Source organism: Lithobates pipiens, unplaced genomic scaffold (assembly GCF_037356315.1).
Source record: "Lithobates pipiens isolate NorthernLeopardFrog02 unplaced genomic scaffold, aLitPip1_a1.2 Scaffold_19, whole genome shotgun sequence".
Lineage (NCBI taxonomy): Eukaryota > Metazoa > Chordata > Amphibia > Anura > Ranidae > Lithobates > Lithobates pipiens.
Genome location: NW_027507764.1, coordinates 477260129 through 477278736, shown reverse-complemented (window position 1 = coordinate 477278736; position 18608 = coordinate 477260129). Strand labels below are relative to the sequence as shown.

Genomic DNA, 18608 nt, shown 5'->3' with positions numbered 1-18608 from the left:
AAAAATGTACTCCTCTCTTTTGTTTGGATAACCCTAGGTTGCCTTGAAAGATTAATCAATAACAGCATTTCAGCTGGAATTTCGAGATTCCCTCAAAAGAGAAAAAAAATGTTTCTTCTTCCCAGCATTTCCTCATCTGCTATTTTAATTTCTTTTGCTGTCAAATGCTGCAAAAAACAATAAAGTTTTTGTTGTTTTAGCAAAGCCCCACAAAGCTGTCTCACTAGTAGGGAAATATCCCCTTCATAACACACTTACCTATGTAGAGAAATAAAATTTTATCTCTATCTCTCTTTCAGCATTCTGCACTATAATTCTACAGGGCTGTAAAAGCGTATACTGTGATTATCTGATCTCTTAAGACTGCAAACATTTTATTGTGCTATTTTGCAGTTCGACTATAGTTAATTTCAATATGATCCCCTAAACACACATCTCTTAATAGGATGCCGGAGCTTGCAGCATAATGTGGCTACAACATTGCATACATCAAAGTGAGAGGGTGGCAATTTTAATTTTCCTGTCCATCAGAAAATTCTTTCCAGCGTCAATTTGCCAGATAATCTCTTCTGCTAGGCTGGATATTACAAGAGCATTGGACAGGCATGTCACATACATCTTACGACAACAGAAGCTCATTTACCAACTATTCCAATCTCATCACCATGCGGCATCATCTGACCTTTTTTTCACTTCTGTTTTATGAGTATTTCTAATTTTAACTTTCAATTTTCACCATCTTCCAGTCAATTTGCAACTAAATTATTTCCAGGACGAGGACACTATCACTGGACAACCAGGTGCAAATGCATCTTGAAATGTTCGGTTGCTAGGCCATTGATTGCTATCAGACCCTACATAAATATATAGCCCATTGGTAATCTGATTGTGCATGAAGATACAACTTGATTTTCTCCCTTGCACACGAGGGCTGGCTAAATGGACAAGGTCTCCTTGATTGCACAGGAACTTGTTTTTTAATTTATAAATGGGAGCTGTCAAGGTTATGGATGCAGAGAGGAAAGATTGTATTTGTGCATTTTGTTTGCAGCAAAGTAAAGATGACAGAAGGGATTATGGGAGCTGAGAAAATTTGACATTGTCAAAAATACAGTAAACGTGGCAGTTTTGATTCAGGACTTTGTCTCAGGTGAATGTTTTTCCATGTTTGAGTCAATGTGTGGAACGCATCTTATCAATACTACCCCTGGTGGGTCTATCAGCCAAATGAAAATAGTATCCCTTTTATAAAGGGGAAATATAGTTAAAACTATTATACTTTTCCATGAATACAAATTGTGAGAATATTAGAAGTGACTAATCAAACATTGCTCAATTGTGTACCACCATAACAACATTTGCACCATAATTGTCTCATTTGCCATGTTAAAAGTGACAACACATCCCACTTAGGGAAGGCACTGTAGAGTGGTGGTTCACATCCAGGGACTATCATTTTTAGCATTGTGCAATAAAGTTGAGAATGTGTGCGTATGGAGTGTGACTGTGGGGTTGATTTACTAAGAATGGAGAGTGCAAAAACTGGTGCAGCTGTGCATGGTAGCCAAACAGATTCTAACTTCAGCTTGTTCAATTAAGCTTTGACAAAAAAAAACCCCATGGAAGCCAATTTATATGCAGAGCTGCACCAGATTTTGCACACTCCAGTTTTAGTAAATCAACCTCTGCATGTCTTATCTATGTTATATCTGAAGCATGGACGGTTCCCTTTCAATCCAGTACTCAATTTCTGGTAGGTTATAGGAGCATAGCTTTAGAGCAGGGGTCTCCAAACTTTCAAAACAAAGGGCCAGTTTACTGCCTTTAAAATTTAGAGGGGGTCAGACTGTGGCCAGTGGTAAGTAGAAAATGTCTTAGGCTTTGGTGGTCAGTCAGAGTAAAAAATATATATATATATCATTGGTGTCAGTGGGAGGAATAGTGCCCCATCACTGTTGTCAGTGGGAGAATTAGTTCCCCTTTGTTGGTGTCAGTGGAAGGAATAGTGTAGTTTATGAGTGGAAGGAATAGTGCCTCAAGGGCAAGATAAAAGCAAGCAAAGCACATCTGGCCCACGGGCCGCAGTTGGAGATCCCTGCTTTAGCGAAAAGGATTTCTTATCTACCAACACATTCTGCTTGCTTAAATGGCAAGTATCCAGTCAAGTACAGACACACACAATCCATACAAACTGCTTCACCATGTTTCTTGTGGGACCTGCCGCTGGTAGCTGACATTGGAATAAGTATATTTTCAATAAGCCAATTTTTCACAGATATCTTGAGCTTTGTGATGTCCTACTTACAGCAAGGGTGAGTGCCACCAGAGTATGTCACCCTTTGGATAAACACAGCAAGATATACAGTATGGTAAACACATGCAGAGATCAATATATTATGTTATCTGAAACTTTGAGGTTGTCCACCAACATGAAGCGTTCTAAAGCCAGCAATGTCACACAGCACAGCAATACTGCTTTTTGTGCTGGTTTGTTAGCTAGAACATCATGATCACCAAAGTGTTTCTGCTGCTAAACTCTCTCTCTTGAGCTGGCAGGCAAACAAAATGTGAACACTGAGCCACGTTACAGCCAGTACAGGCATTATTAAAATATGTACCTTGCAGTATATGAAAGCTTTATCTATCACTTATCAAGAGGTTCAAGAGGAGATCAAATACATCTACAGTGAAAACAGAACAGAGCTGATCAGTTTTTTTATGCTTTGATTACATTTTTCATATAGACAATTGCTTGCTGTGTTAATGGGGTTGCTTTGCTAAAGGCAATTAGGCTGTTCACTCTGCAAGGGAACTTGCCCTAGAGTTTAGTGAATGTGGTGAAAATATACCCAACCCTGTGTTAGGATAAAAAAAGAAGCATTTTTGCTTGCAAATGTTTGGATGATGGAAGACAGTATGTGTTCTAGAAAAGGCAAAGGAACAATTGCTGCATTCATAAAGTTTTTGGCCACCAGCCCACCAGAAAATTAAAAAAGTATTTTGCTAAACCGTAGCTATAACATACCTTTCAAATGAGCTACCTAATCAGCAGTCCAGTCACTGCATTCTATGTGTTCAATATTTAAAGCTGAACTCCTGGATTTAAAAACAATTACCTTGCAGTGGTCTCCCAGGTCCACCAAGGCCAGCCATAGATGGTTTGAATCTCAGCCGGTTCAGCAGGAATCGGCCGAGATTCGAACCATTAATGGGCAGGCTGAATGTACCAAGTTAATTGATCAACTTGGGTACAACCAGCATGCCAGATTCACTTGGGATAATCTCAAGCCGCTAGCAATAATCATCGTCTTCTACTGGCGGCTCCACCCACCCCCCGTGGCCGGAGAAGACAATTCCTCAGCAGGAGGGATTCCCCTTTCAGCACTATCTGTGTTGATGGGGAAAATTATGCAAATGTTTTTTCTTGCAACCGTGGATGCAGGAAAGAAATTTACACAGTCTATGGCCTGCCCAAAGCCTCAGTTTCCTAGTACTCTAGCCAGTGGTCACACTCTGACATCGTCATGTAGAATTGCGGACTAGTGGTCCTGCATTGTATGTGAAGACTTCAAGGGCTCACCCACAATCCAGAGTGTCAAAGAGAAAATGAGAGCAGGGACTGTCTGGGGAATGAGGAATAAGTTAAGTATTACAGCATTTTCTTCTACCCATAGCCAATCAAGCAGTTAAATCTTTTCAGGAAAAGTGGTACTGCAAGGATTATTATTTTTTTACAAATATCCTGGAGTTTGCCTTTAATATAAACCTAGATCTTTAAAAATGCTGGAAAATCTTGGCTATTGCAGCTTTGATCATTTCTACATAAAAAAATAAGATTGTTTCATTGCTTGTGTACAAGGAGGACACGACAATTTTGTGTTCTCATACAGCTCATACAGTATATGTTTTAAAAAAAAAACCTCGCTGTCATTTGGCAAAATTTAAAATGTTGTGTTTAAGTCTGAATTTATTCATGCAGCATGTTATTTTAGGCCTGACATCTGGCAGGGCCAACATTTAATGTTAAACATTGCTGACCTACAGTTCATCTGATAGCATAACCCTGCCCTGTCTGCCGATACAAATTCTAATGCAGCAACCTGGCTCAAACCAATAAATAATCTTATGCTAATGTAGATTTACAAATGTTTAATGAACATCTCTGACATCGCTCATATATTATCTCTGCCTCTTATCCTTGAACTGCTTTTTTTCTTTTTGTTTGTGTGTGCACATACTATTTTTAACACAAGAGATAACCACGAGGATGGCTATAACTTAGCAAACAACTTTGTAATGTAAATAATGTATTCCCAAATTACATTATTTCTGTAAAATGGCTTTAAAGCAATTTCTAAAAACATTCAAGCGTAAATATGCTGTTTCAGGAGATTAACAGAAGACATTTAAAACCTGGAAGCTGACTTCCTGTCCAGTAAATCGGCAGAAGGAAACTATCAACTGTCTTTTTTTTATGTGCTTTTTTGTCTCTTATAGCAGTTTACATAGAGGGGTGCTCTTGCAATAGTTGCCTAAATGTAAGATGCTTCAGTTTCTGTACAGAATGTCAATATTAGCACTGTCACATAACAAATGTGATGTCATATTTTTGTTTTCTGGGTATAATGATTCTACAAATGCCTATTTGGCCTTGGAATAATTGTAAAATTAATTAGCCTCTGCCATGTTATATGGTCAGTTTTCTAGGAAGGATACCATAGATGGTGCAGATTTCTACATTATAAATTTCCCTTTAATTGGCGACAGTATTGTGAGAAATCTCTGCAATACTTCTAGATTATCGCTAGTGATGCTAAGATTGCTCACAAACTGATCCATATATGGACTATTTTACTCCTAGATCACCCACATACAGGATGAGCTCCCAGAGGACTATTTATTCTATCTGTCCTATATATGATTAAGCTGCTGCAGGTAAACAGTGGAAGGTGGAAAGATTTTCCACAATGCTGACAAACTCCAATGTGCAGGAAGACCAAAGACAATTTCCCCATCAACACAGACAGTGCTGACAGGGGAATGCTGAGTAGTGCCTGCTATGTGACTGTCATTATTGACAACTGAGTATTTTGTACTGCTTACAAATCCTGTATAGTCTACCCAAAGTATTCTTGGGCTACTACAGTGCTGACTCATCATTTCACTGCTGATAAAGTTCTAGTCTTCAATCCAAAATATACAGAGCGTTTTTCAAAATGGAGGAAAGCGCTCATTTGACAGTAATTTCCAAGCACTAAAATAAATATTTTGCTGAGAGCTTCCTGTTAATCAAAAGCAGGCAACATCTAGTAAAGCAAGCAAGAGAAACGAGGAGAGGAAAAAAATCCCCTGAAAGTAAATTGTGCTTTGCTATTTATGAGCGTAAACGTTCCACCGCCGTTAACAGACGTTCAGTCGTTAACAGACATTAGGTTCCTGACTTATCGCATGTGATCCAAATCCAGGCAGTATTCTACATTATAATTATTGATATTCATTTGTAATTAGACCTAAATGGGAGACCAATTTTCATTGCAGTAACGAAGGTTAATTTCCATCTTTTCCCCTAATGTTTACAATCTTATTAAAATATACTCCCCTTAGCAATAAAAGCGACAGGCTGCATTTTCAATGCAAATTTATTAATCTGGCTGAATTCCATATTAATTCTTTTGCTGCATAGAGATATAATTTGGATTATAATTAATCGAAAGTGGCACTACATTTAAATGACAATATAAATTAGGCATTAGTAGGCTTTTTGTTTTGGATTCTGAATGAGTGATCAACAAATTGAACTTGCATATGCTGAAGTCTCACTTAGTATGCTTGGATCCTTCCCATAATGTAAGCAACACAGCACAACAGCTTACATGGTGTTATAAACACACTGGTGCTAATCATGTGCTAATCCTTACTTGTCTAATAGATTGAAAACAAAATAGCCGTGCTGCTCCTTTGCTTGACATGTTGGCATTGAGGTTATTGTGTCTCCTATTTTCTTGGCTGGATATCATGTAAACATAGAAGCTGATAGATTCAGCTTCAGAAGGCTTACTTGTTTTATAAATCTGTAGGTCTATGTAAAAGGAGGAATGCTACCGAAATACAGCCACCTTACCTCAAGTGGAATGCTCTGGAGTAAGCAAAAAGTCACTAGCTCTCCTCTCTGCTTTTTACAGACTCTTCATGCCAGTGTAGGAGTCAGTGAATGGCTATGACCAGTTAGGGACAATGTCTCTTTTTGTCATAATCTGCCATTGTAATGGTGAAAGAACTACAAAAATACACGTGTGCTTCCAAAATAGGCAGGCAACACTTGCCTCTCAAGCTGTTGTAGCATTAAACAATTTTTTGTGACCTTCCACTGATCTCCTGGAGCACCAAAGTTGCCAAAACACATCTTCTATTTTGATCCCCTTGCACCATATGTTACTCACTTCACTTCACTCCACTTATACTTTAGTAAATCAGACTCTTACTGCTTAAAGCATACCCATGTATTTAATAATCAAATACAGTAAAACTTTGGATTGTGAGTAACTTGGTCTGTGAGTGTTTTACAACTTACAAATTTTAACTTGATAAACGAGTGGGGGTCTTGCAATAAGATTAGGGTCACGTCCCATTTTAGTCAATGAGAGCTGTCATAATTACCACTACTGAAGTCGCTTCAACTTTAGAAAAGTTTCCAGTACTACTTCAAGGCGACTTCTATCCGACTTGTGCTCATAGACTTTAAGGAGGGTTTGTGAAAAAAACGCCTTACAGCCGATATTACAGGAAGATTAGCCAGGCATTCCCTGAAGTTGCCTTGAAGTCACATTGCTATAATCTTTTCAAATGGACTATAAATGAAAGGACTTATGAATAAATGGTTGTGGAACGAATCGTCTGAGTTTCTATTATTTCTTATGGGTAAATTTGCTTTGATTTATGAGTGCTTTTGATTACAAGCATGTTTCCGGAACAAATTATGCTCGCAATCCAAGGTTTTACTGTACCTCTTTTAGAATAAAAAAGCAGGAGTTATGTGGGCCTTCTCCCTATAACTTATAACAGGTCTGAATCATGCATTTCCTTATTGTTTCAGTAATGAATGCAATGGTGGGGAAGGCAAAGACATGCCATGTATTTTGGCTGGATGAAGTTGAGCCGTTTAGGGCTATGCTTGCTCGCCCCATCCCCATGAGAGGGTATTTAGGCCTGATGAATGGCTACTTCAAAATGAAATGCTTCACAGTGGAAAGCAGTGGAGAGTTCTATTATTTCCCTTATACCTGGAAGAACAGAGTCTTTGAAAAGCTGCTACTAGTCTGAGCAAAGTACTGATGTGCCTTAAACCAAGGGGGCAGACAGCTAACCATTTTGGGTGTCTTGTTTGATATTAACAGCTTGTATAGATACAAAAAAACTGTTTATATTTATATAGGATATATTTAATACATTTTGAATATATTTATAGATTTAATCAATGTTATTATCTCAAATGATAGAAAAGCTTTTGATTAAATGGGTCTTCAGTGAACACCCCACTATATAAAACCACCGACAACTAAAGTGAGAGTATTAGACATGCAACACTGTGCCCATCTCAGCCTCCAGTGAAACTTGCTCTGGGTTCAAGTGCCTTACCTCAAGCACATCCAGTCATATTACAGATAATTACCATTGGCAGCTCATCTCTTCCATTGAGTTAACTATGGTATCTACTTCAATGTACTTATGAAAGAAGAATAGCAGATAAGTAGTATAAATTGCTAATCATAATTTACATTAGCATTAAAATGGAATGAGCCCATTTTTACATTTATTATAACTGCGAACAAACTTGTAGTCCAAAAACGAAAAAAAAAAAATAAATACAGTAAAATACTGACAGAATAATACATGATATGGGGTATATTTGTCTTATGGCTGTAAAAAAGTCAACCCAAAGCTGGTATTCCCAATATGACTGGAGACTACTGGGGTGAATTACAGACAGTTTTTTTTTATCTCTCTTTGTAACTACGGCAAAGAGATGCTGTCACAAGAAATCTTGGCACTGAATTTCCAATCCAGACATTATTAACGCAAACATCCATCATTAGCAATCCTGCAGCATTGCTAATAAATTTTAATAAAAAGAGCCAACAAGGGCAAGATCACATCATGATTGTTGTAGTTGGTGGTCTGAACTCAGTCCACCCAAGTTTTATTTTTAATAGACTTGGCCAAACCTAGAAAGCCTTGATTTATGTGGAAACGTGGAAAGGATCTACTCATTTATAATCATAAATGGAATCATAATTCCAAGATGTTAAAGAGTTAAATCACCCTTTTTTTTTTAAGTTCCCAGGACCCTGGTAGTAAGAACTCAAACTTATAGTTCCCAGGTCCCTACATGGCTGCCACAAAAATCATGAGGATCTCCTTTGCTCCCTTAGCTTTTTCTTTGTATTATTGTAGATAGTCGAAACACTCAAAAATGCCCCCAACTCTAGCAAGGAAAGAATGTAAAGTCAGATTGGTGAATCAGCTCACCTGTTTTCACCTGCAAATTATATATTGCTATATGGGTGAAATGTGCTAATTTTAAGACCATAGCCTACAATCAAACATCATTTTTCATTAGTCCCACTGCAGAAAACTGATTAAGGATGATCTTTGATTGAATTTTTTAAATCCTGAGGCCTCACTGATCCTACATTATGTTATGTACTAAAGTTCATGGATAGTGCCCAGACAACCCAAAATATCTTCTGTACCATCCATTAGCTTTGTTCTCTTTTTCTTAACTTTAATTTACACTTCAAGCACACAGCTTCCTCTTCCTTGGCACATTTTGCCTCTCAGTTGTTCACTAGCATTCTAAATGGTTCTCGGGGCACTGCTTGTTTATATATAAAGACAGGATCTGAAAATTAGAATTATTGTTTACAAATTGACTAGGGGAGTGAGAGATCTGCAACGATGTGTATAACAGATGAAATCTGCATGCAGTGTCAGGTAGTTTACATTCTTACACTGCTGACTGCACAAAACCTGGATTCACTGAAGAAGAAGAAGAAGAAATAGGCAATGTTTGCCAGACAGCAAGTTTAATTTTATTTTAATAATATCATATCAATGCAGAAATGGTTTAACCCAACATTGTAATCTAATCTATACCATTGCATCTATTTTATTATAACATGACATAAACACATGTGCATATTTAATATATTTTTATATATTATATATAAAATTAAAAGTGTGCGCTATTGGAAGCACTGTGCATATGAGAGCACGAAAAGATTAGATTGCTGCTGTATAAGTAATTAGGTAAAAGAACACAGAAAACCTTATATCTACAAAGACTCCAAGGGAAATCCCACCGAAAACTCTAATAAAGCATGTCTTATTTGCTCTAATGAAAAAAAATCCTTCTTGATCTCTAAATTGTATGCTTGTATGTTCCCTGGGACTGCCCAGAAGTGTCTGCAGGTTGCCACATAAAGAAAATGAAAAGGCAGAAGGTACACAAGTTTTGTTTGCTGTGCTTTGATGCTGCCTTTTTGTCCTAGGTACAACCCATAAGTACATTTTGTTAAATACAACCAAGAGTATGCTGTGGATCTTGCACAAGGGCCTAAAAGAATAAGGCAACAACCACCAATTACATGTTAGCTGTGCCATTTTTCAATGCAACCAGAAAAATAACATTTCAAACACAGCCTCCCCATATGACAGATCTACTAAAATATGGAAAAAGGTATAAAAAAAAAAATCACATCACAGAGACTCAAATACAAAGTGGTTTTAGTAGTTCTTACTGCTTAACATATAAAAAACTGTCACCCCACTATGTAAAACAGTCTCTATAAAGTAAAATTTTTTAATAAATACAACTAACAAGCAGCTTGCTGGAGCAAGGGGCATTGCTTAATTTGGAACTAATAGTCAATTTCACATATCAATAAAATCCTTGTTAGGAATAAATTATTGGTCAGAAAATGATTTAGGCAGATGGCACAGTCATTTTTGAAAGTAGGAGGAAAGTTTCTACTTTCATAGCTGTTGCAAAATGAAAATTATTCCTGGGATAAAAGCTTCTTAAGATGATATGCTATACACGTGTTTTACAATTAAAGGATGTAAGCGTTGCTAAATACATTGAAAATAATATTCATTATATATACAGTAAATGTCTTTTTCTAACATTTCTTTTAACAGTTTTTTTTTTGTCTCAATTTTTTGAGTCTACTGTCACTGGGATACAAGACAAAGATAGATGACTACCTGCAACTAATAGGCTTCAACCTTTCTCAGCACTTCTTCTGCTTGAATGAACCCAACTTAATGTAACTAGGTGTAGCGTGCAGCAAAAATAGCCAATGTAATATTCATTGCGACCATAGATTTCCATCTCATACATACAAATCATGGGTGAAGTCACATATTTGCCAAATCAAACACAGAAAATAAAAACCTGGGTATCCACGCCAGATGCGGGCCTTGGGTTTGTTTGTGCATAAGTAAATGTCATGACATAAAGGCTTTGTTTTCAAAGACAGTAGCTTTCATTATAGAGCTTTGTCTATTCCAAGAGATCAAACTGACCCCACTCTAAATCCAGTTTCAATGATATTTCCTCCTTCTTAGGCTGGATCATCTGCACATTCTTTTAGCTGGATTTTGTCTTGTGTTTCTCTAAACAGATGCCCCATGTAAATTCAGGAGGATTTTGGTGCATAAATGCATCTGCCTATTCATTTTGACCTGAGAAAAAAATTCTAGCTTAGTAAATGAAATAAAGCATTCTTATTTTAAAATTGTATGGTTCTAAATCGTCCCAAGTTTTCATAGACAGTCCTGGATTTAGCTTATGCTCCTGGAAGTAGCCTTCCTTGAAAGGTCCTTTTTTTCTTTTGCCATTATACAAATGAACAGCAACATTTATGAGACACTACCACCTATTTACATGTGATTTGTGCTTAGATGTTTTCCCTATGCCTAAGTGTAGCACCTCCAAAAGCTCTAGTTCCAATTCAGAATGCCCAAGCACCAGAATTCACCATGCACCAGTTTATTTTTTATAGTGTCTTTATAGGTGTCCAAAAGCTATCAATGTTTGTAGCAAGCCTACCCTGGTAAGGCAAACTTTGCTTATTTGGTACATATAGGCTATGGCAAGTTTTTCTATGGATCAGCTGTAGTGGGCTCAGAGACAAGGTAGGGCTTAATCAAATGGTTAGCACTTTTGTCTAGCAGCACTAGGGTTGTTGATTCAAATCCCAACCAGGGCATGTTGGGAGTTTCCATGTTCTCCTTGTGCCTGCATTTGGTTTCCTCCGGGTACTCCGATTTCCTCCCACACTCCAAAGACGAGCTGTTAGGTTAATTGGCTCCTGTCTAGTATGTATGAACGTGAATTAGGGACCTTAGATTGTAAGCTCCTTGAGGGCAGGGATTAATGTAAATGTATAATATACATGTAAAAGCTATGCGTAAACTTTCAGCGTTACATAAATGCCTATATTAACTAAATAATATAAATAAATGAAGGCATCTGTCTGCATTTTCACAGGCTATTTGGAATGTATTGGCTTCTATGAATATTTAGAAAGCAGGGCACCCAACTCCCAGATGAATTCTGGAATAGAAACTGGAACACCCCAGTGTGTAGGTCAATCCCCCTGTTTAATTTTAAACTATTTTCATTGAGACTCAAGCTTATCTAAGGTTCTGTGGAAACCGTACAGGGAGTGACTATGCAAAATATGAATATGAACAGGTGCAAAGAATAGTACTAAATTAAACTTAACTAGAAGTATGTGAAAGGGCTATCATATGTCATTTTCCCATATACACATAGTCATGTATATATTAAAAACACAGGCCAATATTGCTTTTCTTTATGTAGCAGTCTAGAAATCCAGTTGGCCCTTTAAGAACAGAAAGTCAACATTAAAAAAATGTAATTCTTTCAGCTACAAGGATAGATATTTGATTGCTAGGAGGAGAAAAAAAAATCAAGTAGTATCTAATCCTACGCTTATGAAAAATTAATATGTCGTCAGAGGAATCACAAGTACAGCTAAGATTAATGAAAGGCGCTTAAAAAATTACAAGCACACAAACTGATTTGATTAAAAAATAATCTCACTGGTCGTCCTGTAATATTCCTCAACTTATCCGCATCTATCCTGTCAGATGGTTATGATTAAAAATAGGTCAATGTGAGGCTACTGATAGGAATCACATGCAAAATGCACAAGCAATGAATGAGAGCAGGAATGTCCAGACAGTTGGAAATTAAAGATCAGTAAAAGGAAGAGAAAAAAAAAAAACCTACAGTGCTGGATGAGCCAGCAGACCTGGGGATCTCAAAGGATCCAGGGAAGAGGAGGAGGGCAAACATTAAATCTTACCTGAATCCTTTGCTGCCTTGCCTTCACTGCTGTCTTTCTCATGTGTAAATCTCTCCTCAGCTTGGGCTGCAGATTGGAGTTTTGGAGTTTCCTCTGATTCTTCCGCTTGTTCTTCTAGAAATGCAGAAAATGAACCATTTTAGATGTCATATTTTGGAATTGCCTAATAGCCTGATGGTTACGAGAGCAATGGCAATAAGTAATAATAATAATAATAATGGCACTACACATGCATATTCATGTTTTACAATATACAATACACCTGTAAGCATGTAACAAACATGAATTTGTATAAAACCCTTTAATTTCATTATATATGTGTGTATATATATATATATATATATATATATATATATATATATATATATATATAGTTAAAAAAAGTAAGTAACAGACATATAATCTTTGAATAATAACCTTTAATTTAAATAAATAAATTATATATATATATATATATATATATATATATATATATAGAAATGCCTACATACATACAGTATATTATATATATATATATATATATAGAAATGCCTACATACATACAGTATATTATATATATATATAGACATATATATATATATATATATATATATATATATATATATATATAGATATATAGACATATATATATATATATATATATATATATATATACACTACAGCAAACACACACATTACAGGCACAGATATATAGTGATGCTAATGGGTATGTGTAAGAAGCAAAGATAAAGGCAAGTGCACATGAAAAAGCTCATTAAACATAATAATAATTCAGTACTTTCCAGCAAAGAAACTGTATCACAAGCAAAGATTCAGATGAAGGGTAAGAGTTGAAATAGCATATATAAAAACAAAAACAAAAAAAATGGTACGGTTTTAGAAAAAAACAATAGCTATTGCTAACAGCTATCTTCTGGTGCCTTATTTTTTAGCACTGCCTGTAATTAATAATTGAATAGCTACAGTGTTCTTATTGTTTCACCACAAGGGGAATCGCAAAGGTTATTTGATACAATGAAGGATCATCTCAAGAAATCTGCATCTCACTCACCTCACTTCTATGTTCACACCAGCCAGATTACATAGAAAATCTTCACAGTAACTCAACCCTATTTAATTATTCTGTAAATCTTAGCTATGCTGCTGGTGGATTAATCTGTTTATGCAGTTAGCCTGTATGCTGGGGCTGTGTAGCACTAATCCATGAAAGGCCCACTGTTCCTTTTCATCCTGTGATCATTTGTCTCTCACAGTGCTGATGTCACATTTTAATGAATTTTTAGCAATCTGAGTAATGCCAGATAACCAGGCCCTGCACTGAACTGCACTTCATGCTGTTTTCATTGCTGTACAAAAATAAAAATCGTATTTCTCTGCTCAGGTAAAAATCATATAAATTAGGAGGCAACTGTACACTCAGTGCCTCAGTGCCCTAGACTGCTCAGTTTCATATAAAAAATCTGTAATGGCCGTATAAATGAACCCCAAGCAAGGAAGAAGGGAAACGCACATATGTATTCTTGAAGGCATCAAAGGATGACACGGTTAACTCTTTACGAGCCTTTCAATGCAGTGCTACTACATAGAAGCGGATGGATCTGCCAATCACAGCTGGCTGCTCAAATCCCAGTTGTTGTTTTTCACTAAATGCATAGACAGCTCCCGGTTCATTACTGAGCAAATGCAGATCTGACAAATTCTAGTGATCTATCACAGTAGATCGATTTTTATAGCTAGCACATGTTTACTATCACTTTAAAAAATAATAAAAATCCGAGACCTTCTGCTTTATTGTTTTGGGAGCATACCTACTTCTGACAAACCTATTTCTTGATTGTATATATATTATATATATATATATATATATATATCTATATATATATATATATATATATACTTTATTTTTTTCCCATTTCAATGACTATTGGTTTAAGTAAACCATTTGCAGTGATTTGAGTGCATGGCTCCTTAAACCAAAACATAAAAAACCAGGCCATATACATATGTCCTGGGACAAATTGCAGGACTGTCTTCGGGAATTAGGGACAGTTGGCAAGTGAGCTACCACTCAAAACATTTTAAGCATCATTTATTAAGTTTAAATTGCGTACTGCATCAAATTTTCATTGTGAAAATGCTACGGTGATTGAAAGCAGATACAGTGGACCTCTCCACACCACATGTTTTATTAATAATGCTCCGACAGCTGAATGAAATCTTGTCTAACATATGCAGAAGCTGAGTACAAAAGAGTGTGGAAGAAAAAGGCAAACAGCATCACTGAATATAATACACAGGCTGGAAATGAACAGCGGTGCTGGGGATGGGGGTGATATAATAAACACCAGCAATGCAGTGTTGTACCAGGAAGATGGTCTTGGAAAGCTTGAAAGAGATTGTTTCTGGTAGAAAGAAGGGGCTTGTTATAGTGATTGCGGCAACCACACGCGAGAACTGCACGCTAGTTTACAAACGTCTGCTAAAATGAAAGGTTTTGCTTTGAGATAATTTATGTATATGTGTATTCACAGATTGCCATTATGGGGGGGGGAGGAAAACATAGCTTGCTGCTCCGGCCCTTTATTCCTCCACTGGTGATTGCTAATCAAACACGGCACGCTTCCTCATCACAGTTGGAGGTGACGCTGTATTTATTAGGGTGGAGGGGGGGGGGGGGCACAGTTTGGTCTGCTGTGACTCTGTGATCATGACGGGATTGGGCTCTGTTAATGCCAAGTGCACACACATGAGACTCACATCCAGTGTCAGGCCCTGGAGCCAAGTCCAGCCAGTGGCGTTTTTTTTTTTTTTTAATTCCTTGAAATCAAGTTTTCTTTTTCCCCTAGATTTACTGACCCATTCCCCAAGGCTAGAGAATGAAGTGTCAAAGAGCTACTGACTGTCCTCATCTTCAGGGAACATAACATTTTGAAGACTATTGTGGCACGTATTAATAAAACATTGCGTGCCAGGGAAGCAGCGCAAAGCAAGAAGAGGGGAAAAAAAGGCAAATTATAATGGCACAAAAAAGAAATCTTATCATCTGGGTCTCATCAGACAGTTTTGCAGGGTGCTCTTCTGTTTTTTTTCTGGTATGTGTTTTAAGTGTGAGAGAAATTCCCAGACATGTTCTTCTATACATCATCGTGGTGTCTGACCTCAAAGTGACCCTGGCAACAGTTTGAGAAATCTCAATGTGAACAAAGACTTAGTGTCAGCAGCAGGGAAAGATTGCGGGATAGACTTTCCCCATCAACTTAATCGCAAACAGCAGTTTGTTTTGTTTTTGTTTTTTTTAAGGCCATAACTTTATAAAGCTTCACCAAACCACAAACATATAACCTTTCAAGGTGAAGTCGCCCCCTTTTGCTGAGGTCCTTACCTCCTCCCTTCCTGATTTCTCTCTATCCTCTTTTATTCCCTTTGATGTAGAAAGGCAATTAGCTCTAATGTTCAAGTGCTGCAGGCCTGTTTTATGGCTTGGAAGGTGAGAGCTGTTAATAACAGGTAGACTCCAGAGGGTCACAAAGGCTTTGTATATTTTTAATTACAAGCAACAAAAAAAAAACCGAAGCATAAAATGTAACCCGATTACTGTTCAAATTAAAAATTTTAACACAAAAGATTTTATTCTGGTTTTAGTCCTAGACCCTAGGGCAGCGAAATATGGTTGGGCAAGATTTTTCTTTACTTGACTGCTGCTGGCACTGTGCTAAGCTTGGCCTACATGAAAAATCTCCATTTTGCTAAGCTTATGTTCATATAAGTCACTGCCTGTGGCAAAGAGATAAAAGCGGCTTGTCCAGGGGTCACTGTGTTTCAAGCTGGGTTACTACACACGATATGGCCCCCTATTCTACAGCGCAGTTCAATTATGATGCGCGGGGAGATCACTCAGTCTTCCCCAGCACTGAAAGGATTAACTGGAAACATGATTTAAAAGAGGTGTAGCCTTGGTTAAGCCAATGGCCCTTGAAATTGAAGACCTTGGTTCAAGACCAGTGGCAGCTTTTGGTGACCTAGGGCAAAACACTTTATTCCATTGTGCTCCGGAGGACAACTGCAAGCTCCCTGGGTCAGGCGTTCATTGAAATATATTGTTTCCACACCTATATTTTCGTTTTTTTCATTATCATAATATAATATATGCCAGTATCATAAGCATCATTTTATATACTTTCTAGATTTGCGTATATACGTGTTTTTTTGGAAATGGTCACTTACTGCTATTGATTTTAATATAAAACAGATTTCCACATTTTATTGAAGGTGTGCACTAAATCGATTATTGTTAGTCTAAAAATGCAGGTATTTACATCGATTTTCTGACCTATGCTGGTTTTATTTTATTTAAACAATTATAGTTATCTTTAATTGTCCTTTTATGTCCATCTTGATTTCAAATATACAGTAACTTAAAGACTTTGACTGTGTGAGCTGTAAGAACCCTTCAGGCAAGGTCCAGCATCATGAACAGCGTGTTGCAGAATGTGTCTTTGATGAAGGATGCACACAGGCAGGCACATTCTAAGCTGGACAAATATGTTTTTCAATTCCGACACTGAGCAGTGGAATAAAAATCTCTCCCATACCTTCTTTATTAAACATATTTATCTTCTCACTGTTTTTGACAGACTGTCATTGTGGTCATTTTTAGAAAAATATGTAAGAAGCAGCCTCAAAAAAGCAAGCCCCCCCCCCCCTCGCTTGCATTACATGTGGCAAATTCATAGCTGAGGGAGATGAAGATAGCAAATGCAAAAAAAGAAGCTTCAATACATCCATAATCATTTGTACAAGTGTATTTATTGGTAATATGATGAATTCAAGTAATTCGCTCCTTCTATTATGTGTCCACCACCATGTTTAAAGCCATGCATATGTATGTAGAGTAACTCCAATTTCATAGCAAAAAATATAGCAAATAAAAGAAAAAATAATATAGCAAATATATTTGCAGCACGAGCCACATTATCATTTAACGTTATTAAAAAAAAATTACCTTCCATTTTCAATCTGCAGCACTAATTTTCTTGAAAATTCAATATGGCAACCCAGAGGAGTTCTGTACACAGAAAATGTCACTTCCTCCTTGTGTGATTGGCTCACTAATTTTCCCAGAAGTCTGCAAGTCAGATTTTAGGCATTCTGAGATGCTCCTAAAGGGTTAACCAATTTCTAAAGGGAGATGCAGGCCTTGCAGGGTTACTCAGAGCACTGCAAGTGCATTAGCGGATCAATAATGAAAAAGTCACTCCCACTCAGAATCAGTGTCCATATGACATAGATAAACAAACAGTTTAGAGCACAAACAGGTAGGAATCTGCAACAAAGTTTCTTAAAATACCTGCAATGTACACTGATCACCCAGAAGGGATTTTCTTTTTTTTTACAGCAGCAAAAGTAGAGTTACTCTTTAAGCTATGGATAGAGCAATGTGTCCCATTGGGGAGATTTATTCTCCTTTCCTAGAGACAGGAAGTGAGAGAAATCTTTGCAAAATGATGGGAAATATCCTTTTAATCAATTTTTACTAAAACAAGTGCCCTCAATGAAAGATTTTCCCTCCATTCCTGTACCAGTGGCAACTGTAGAATTTTGGATTTCCTATAATTTCTTGTCTCCGTGAATCCCCCCAGCAGAGACCCAATGCAGCGGGAACAGATATTTAAATATTTTCTCTGCTCTATCTAATCTAAACTGACATTTACATTTATTTACTTTTGTCCAGCAGGCTGTTGTCTTTCTAATAGAAGTAATTTTGGTGGCTGTAAAGCCATCTGATCACTTCCATTGGTGCTGTAACAGACAGTTCCCTGCCATGTATCCTTGGTTGCTCTGCCCTTCTTGTGTGCCCAGGACATGTCGGTGTCAGTGGAGAGCAGAGAACATGCCGTGAATGTAGCCGGAAAGGACAAGCATTTTGTCACTTCTGGTTTTGGCATTTGATTTGTTTCAGTGGAATGAAAGGGTGGCATTAGGGGTATAATAGATCCCTGATGTCTCCTTAAAGAGAATCTGTCACTTGTGCTATAATATCACATAAGAGGTTTGTCAGCCCTCTTTTGATAGCAATATAATTAAATGAAAAACAGAACAAGAAGTTTAACAAATGAAAAAGGAATAAAATCAGGTAAAAAAAATCCTAAAAAAAAGTCCCCTACATTATTATGTATCAACGTGCAAGCTAGCGTTAGAGCAAAATATCTAGAA

The 18608-nt window shown here is 37.0% G+C and overlaps 1 protein-coding gene across 2 annotated transcripts in view; it reads right to left on the bottom strand.

The window, feature by feature from the left end:
* Nucleotides 1-18608, bottom strand: part of ZFHX4 (zinc finger homeobox 4) — a 207830-nt gene that overhangs the window by 18309 nt on the left and 170913 nt on the right. For both annotated transcript variants that reach the window (XM_077492895.1, XM_077492896.1), the window contains exon 5: nt 12396-12509. In XM_077492895.1, coding sequence (XP_077349021.1) covers nt 12396-12509 — 114 coding nt within the window. The remainder of the gene's footprint in view (nt 1-12395; nt 12510-18608) is intronic.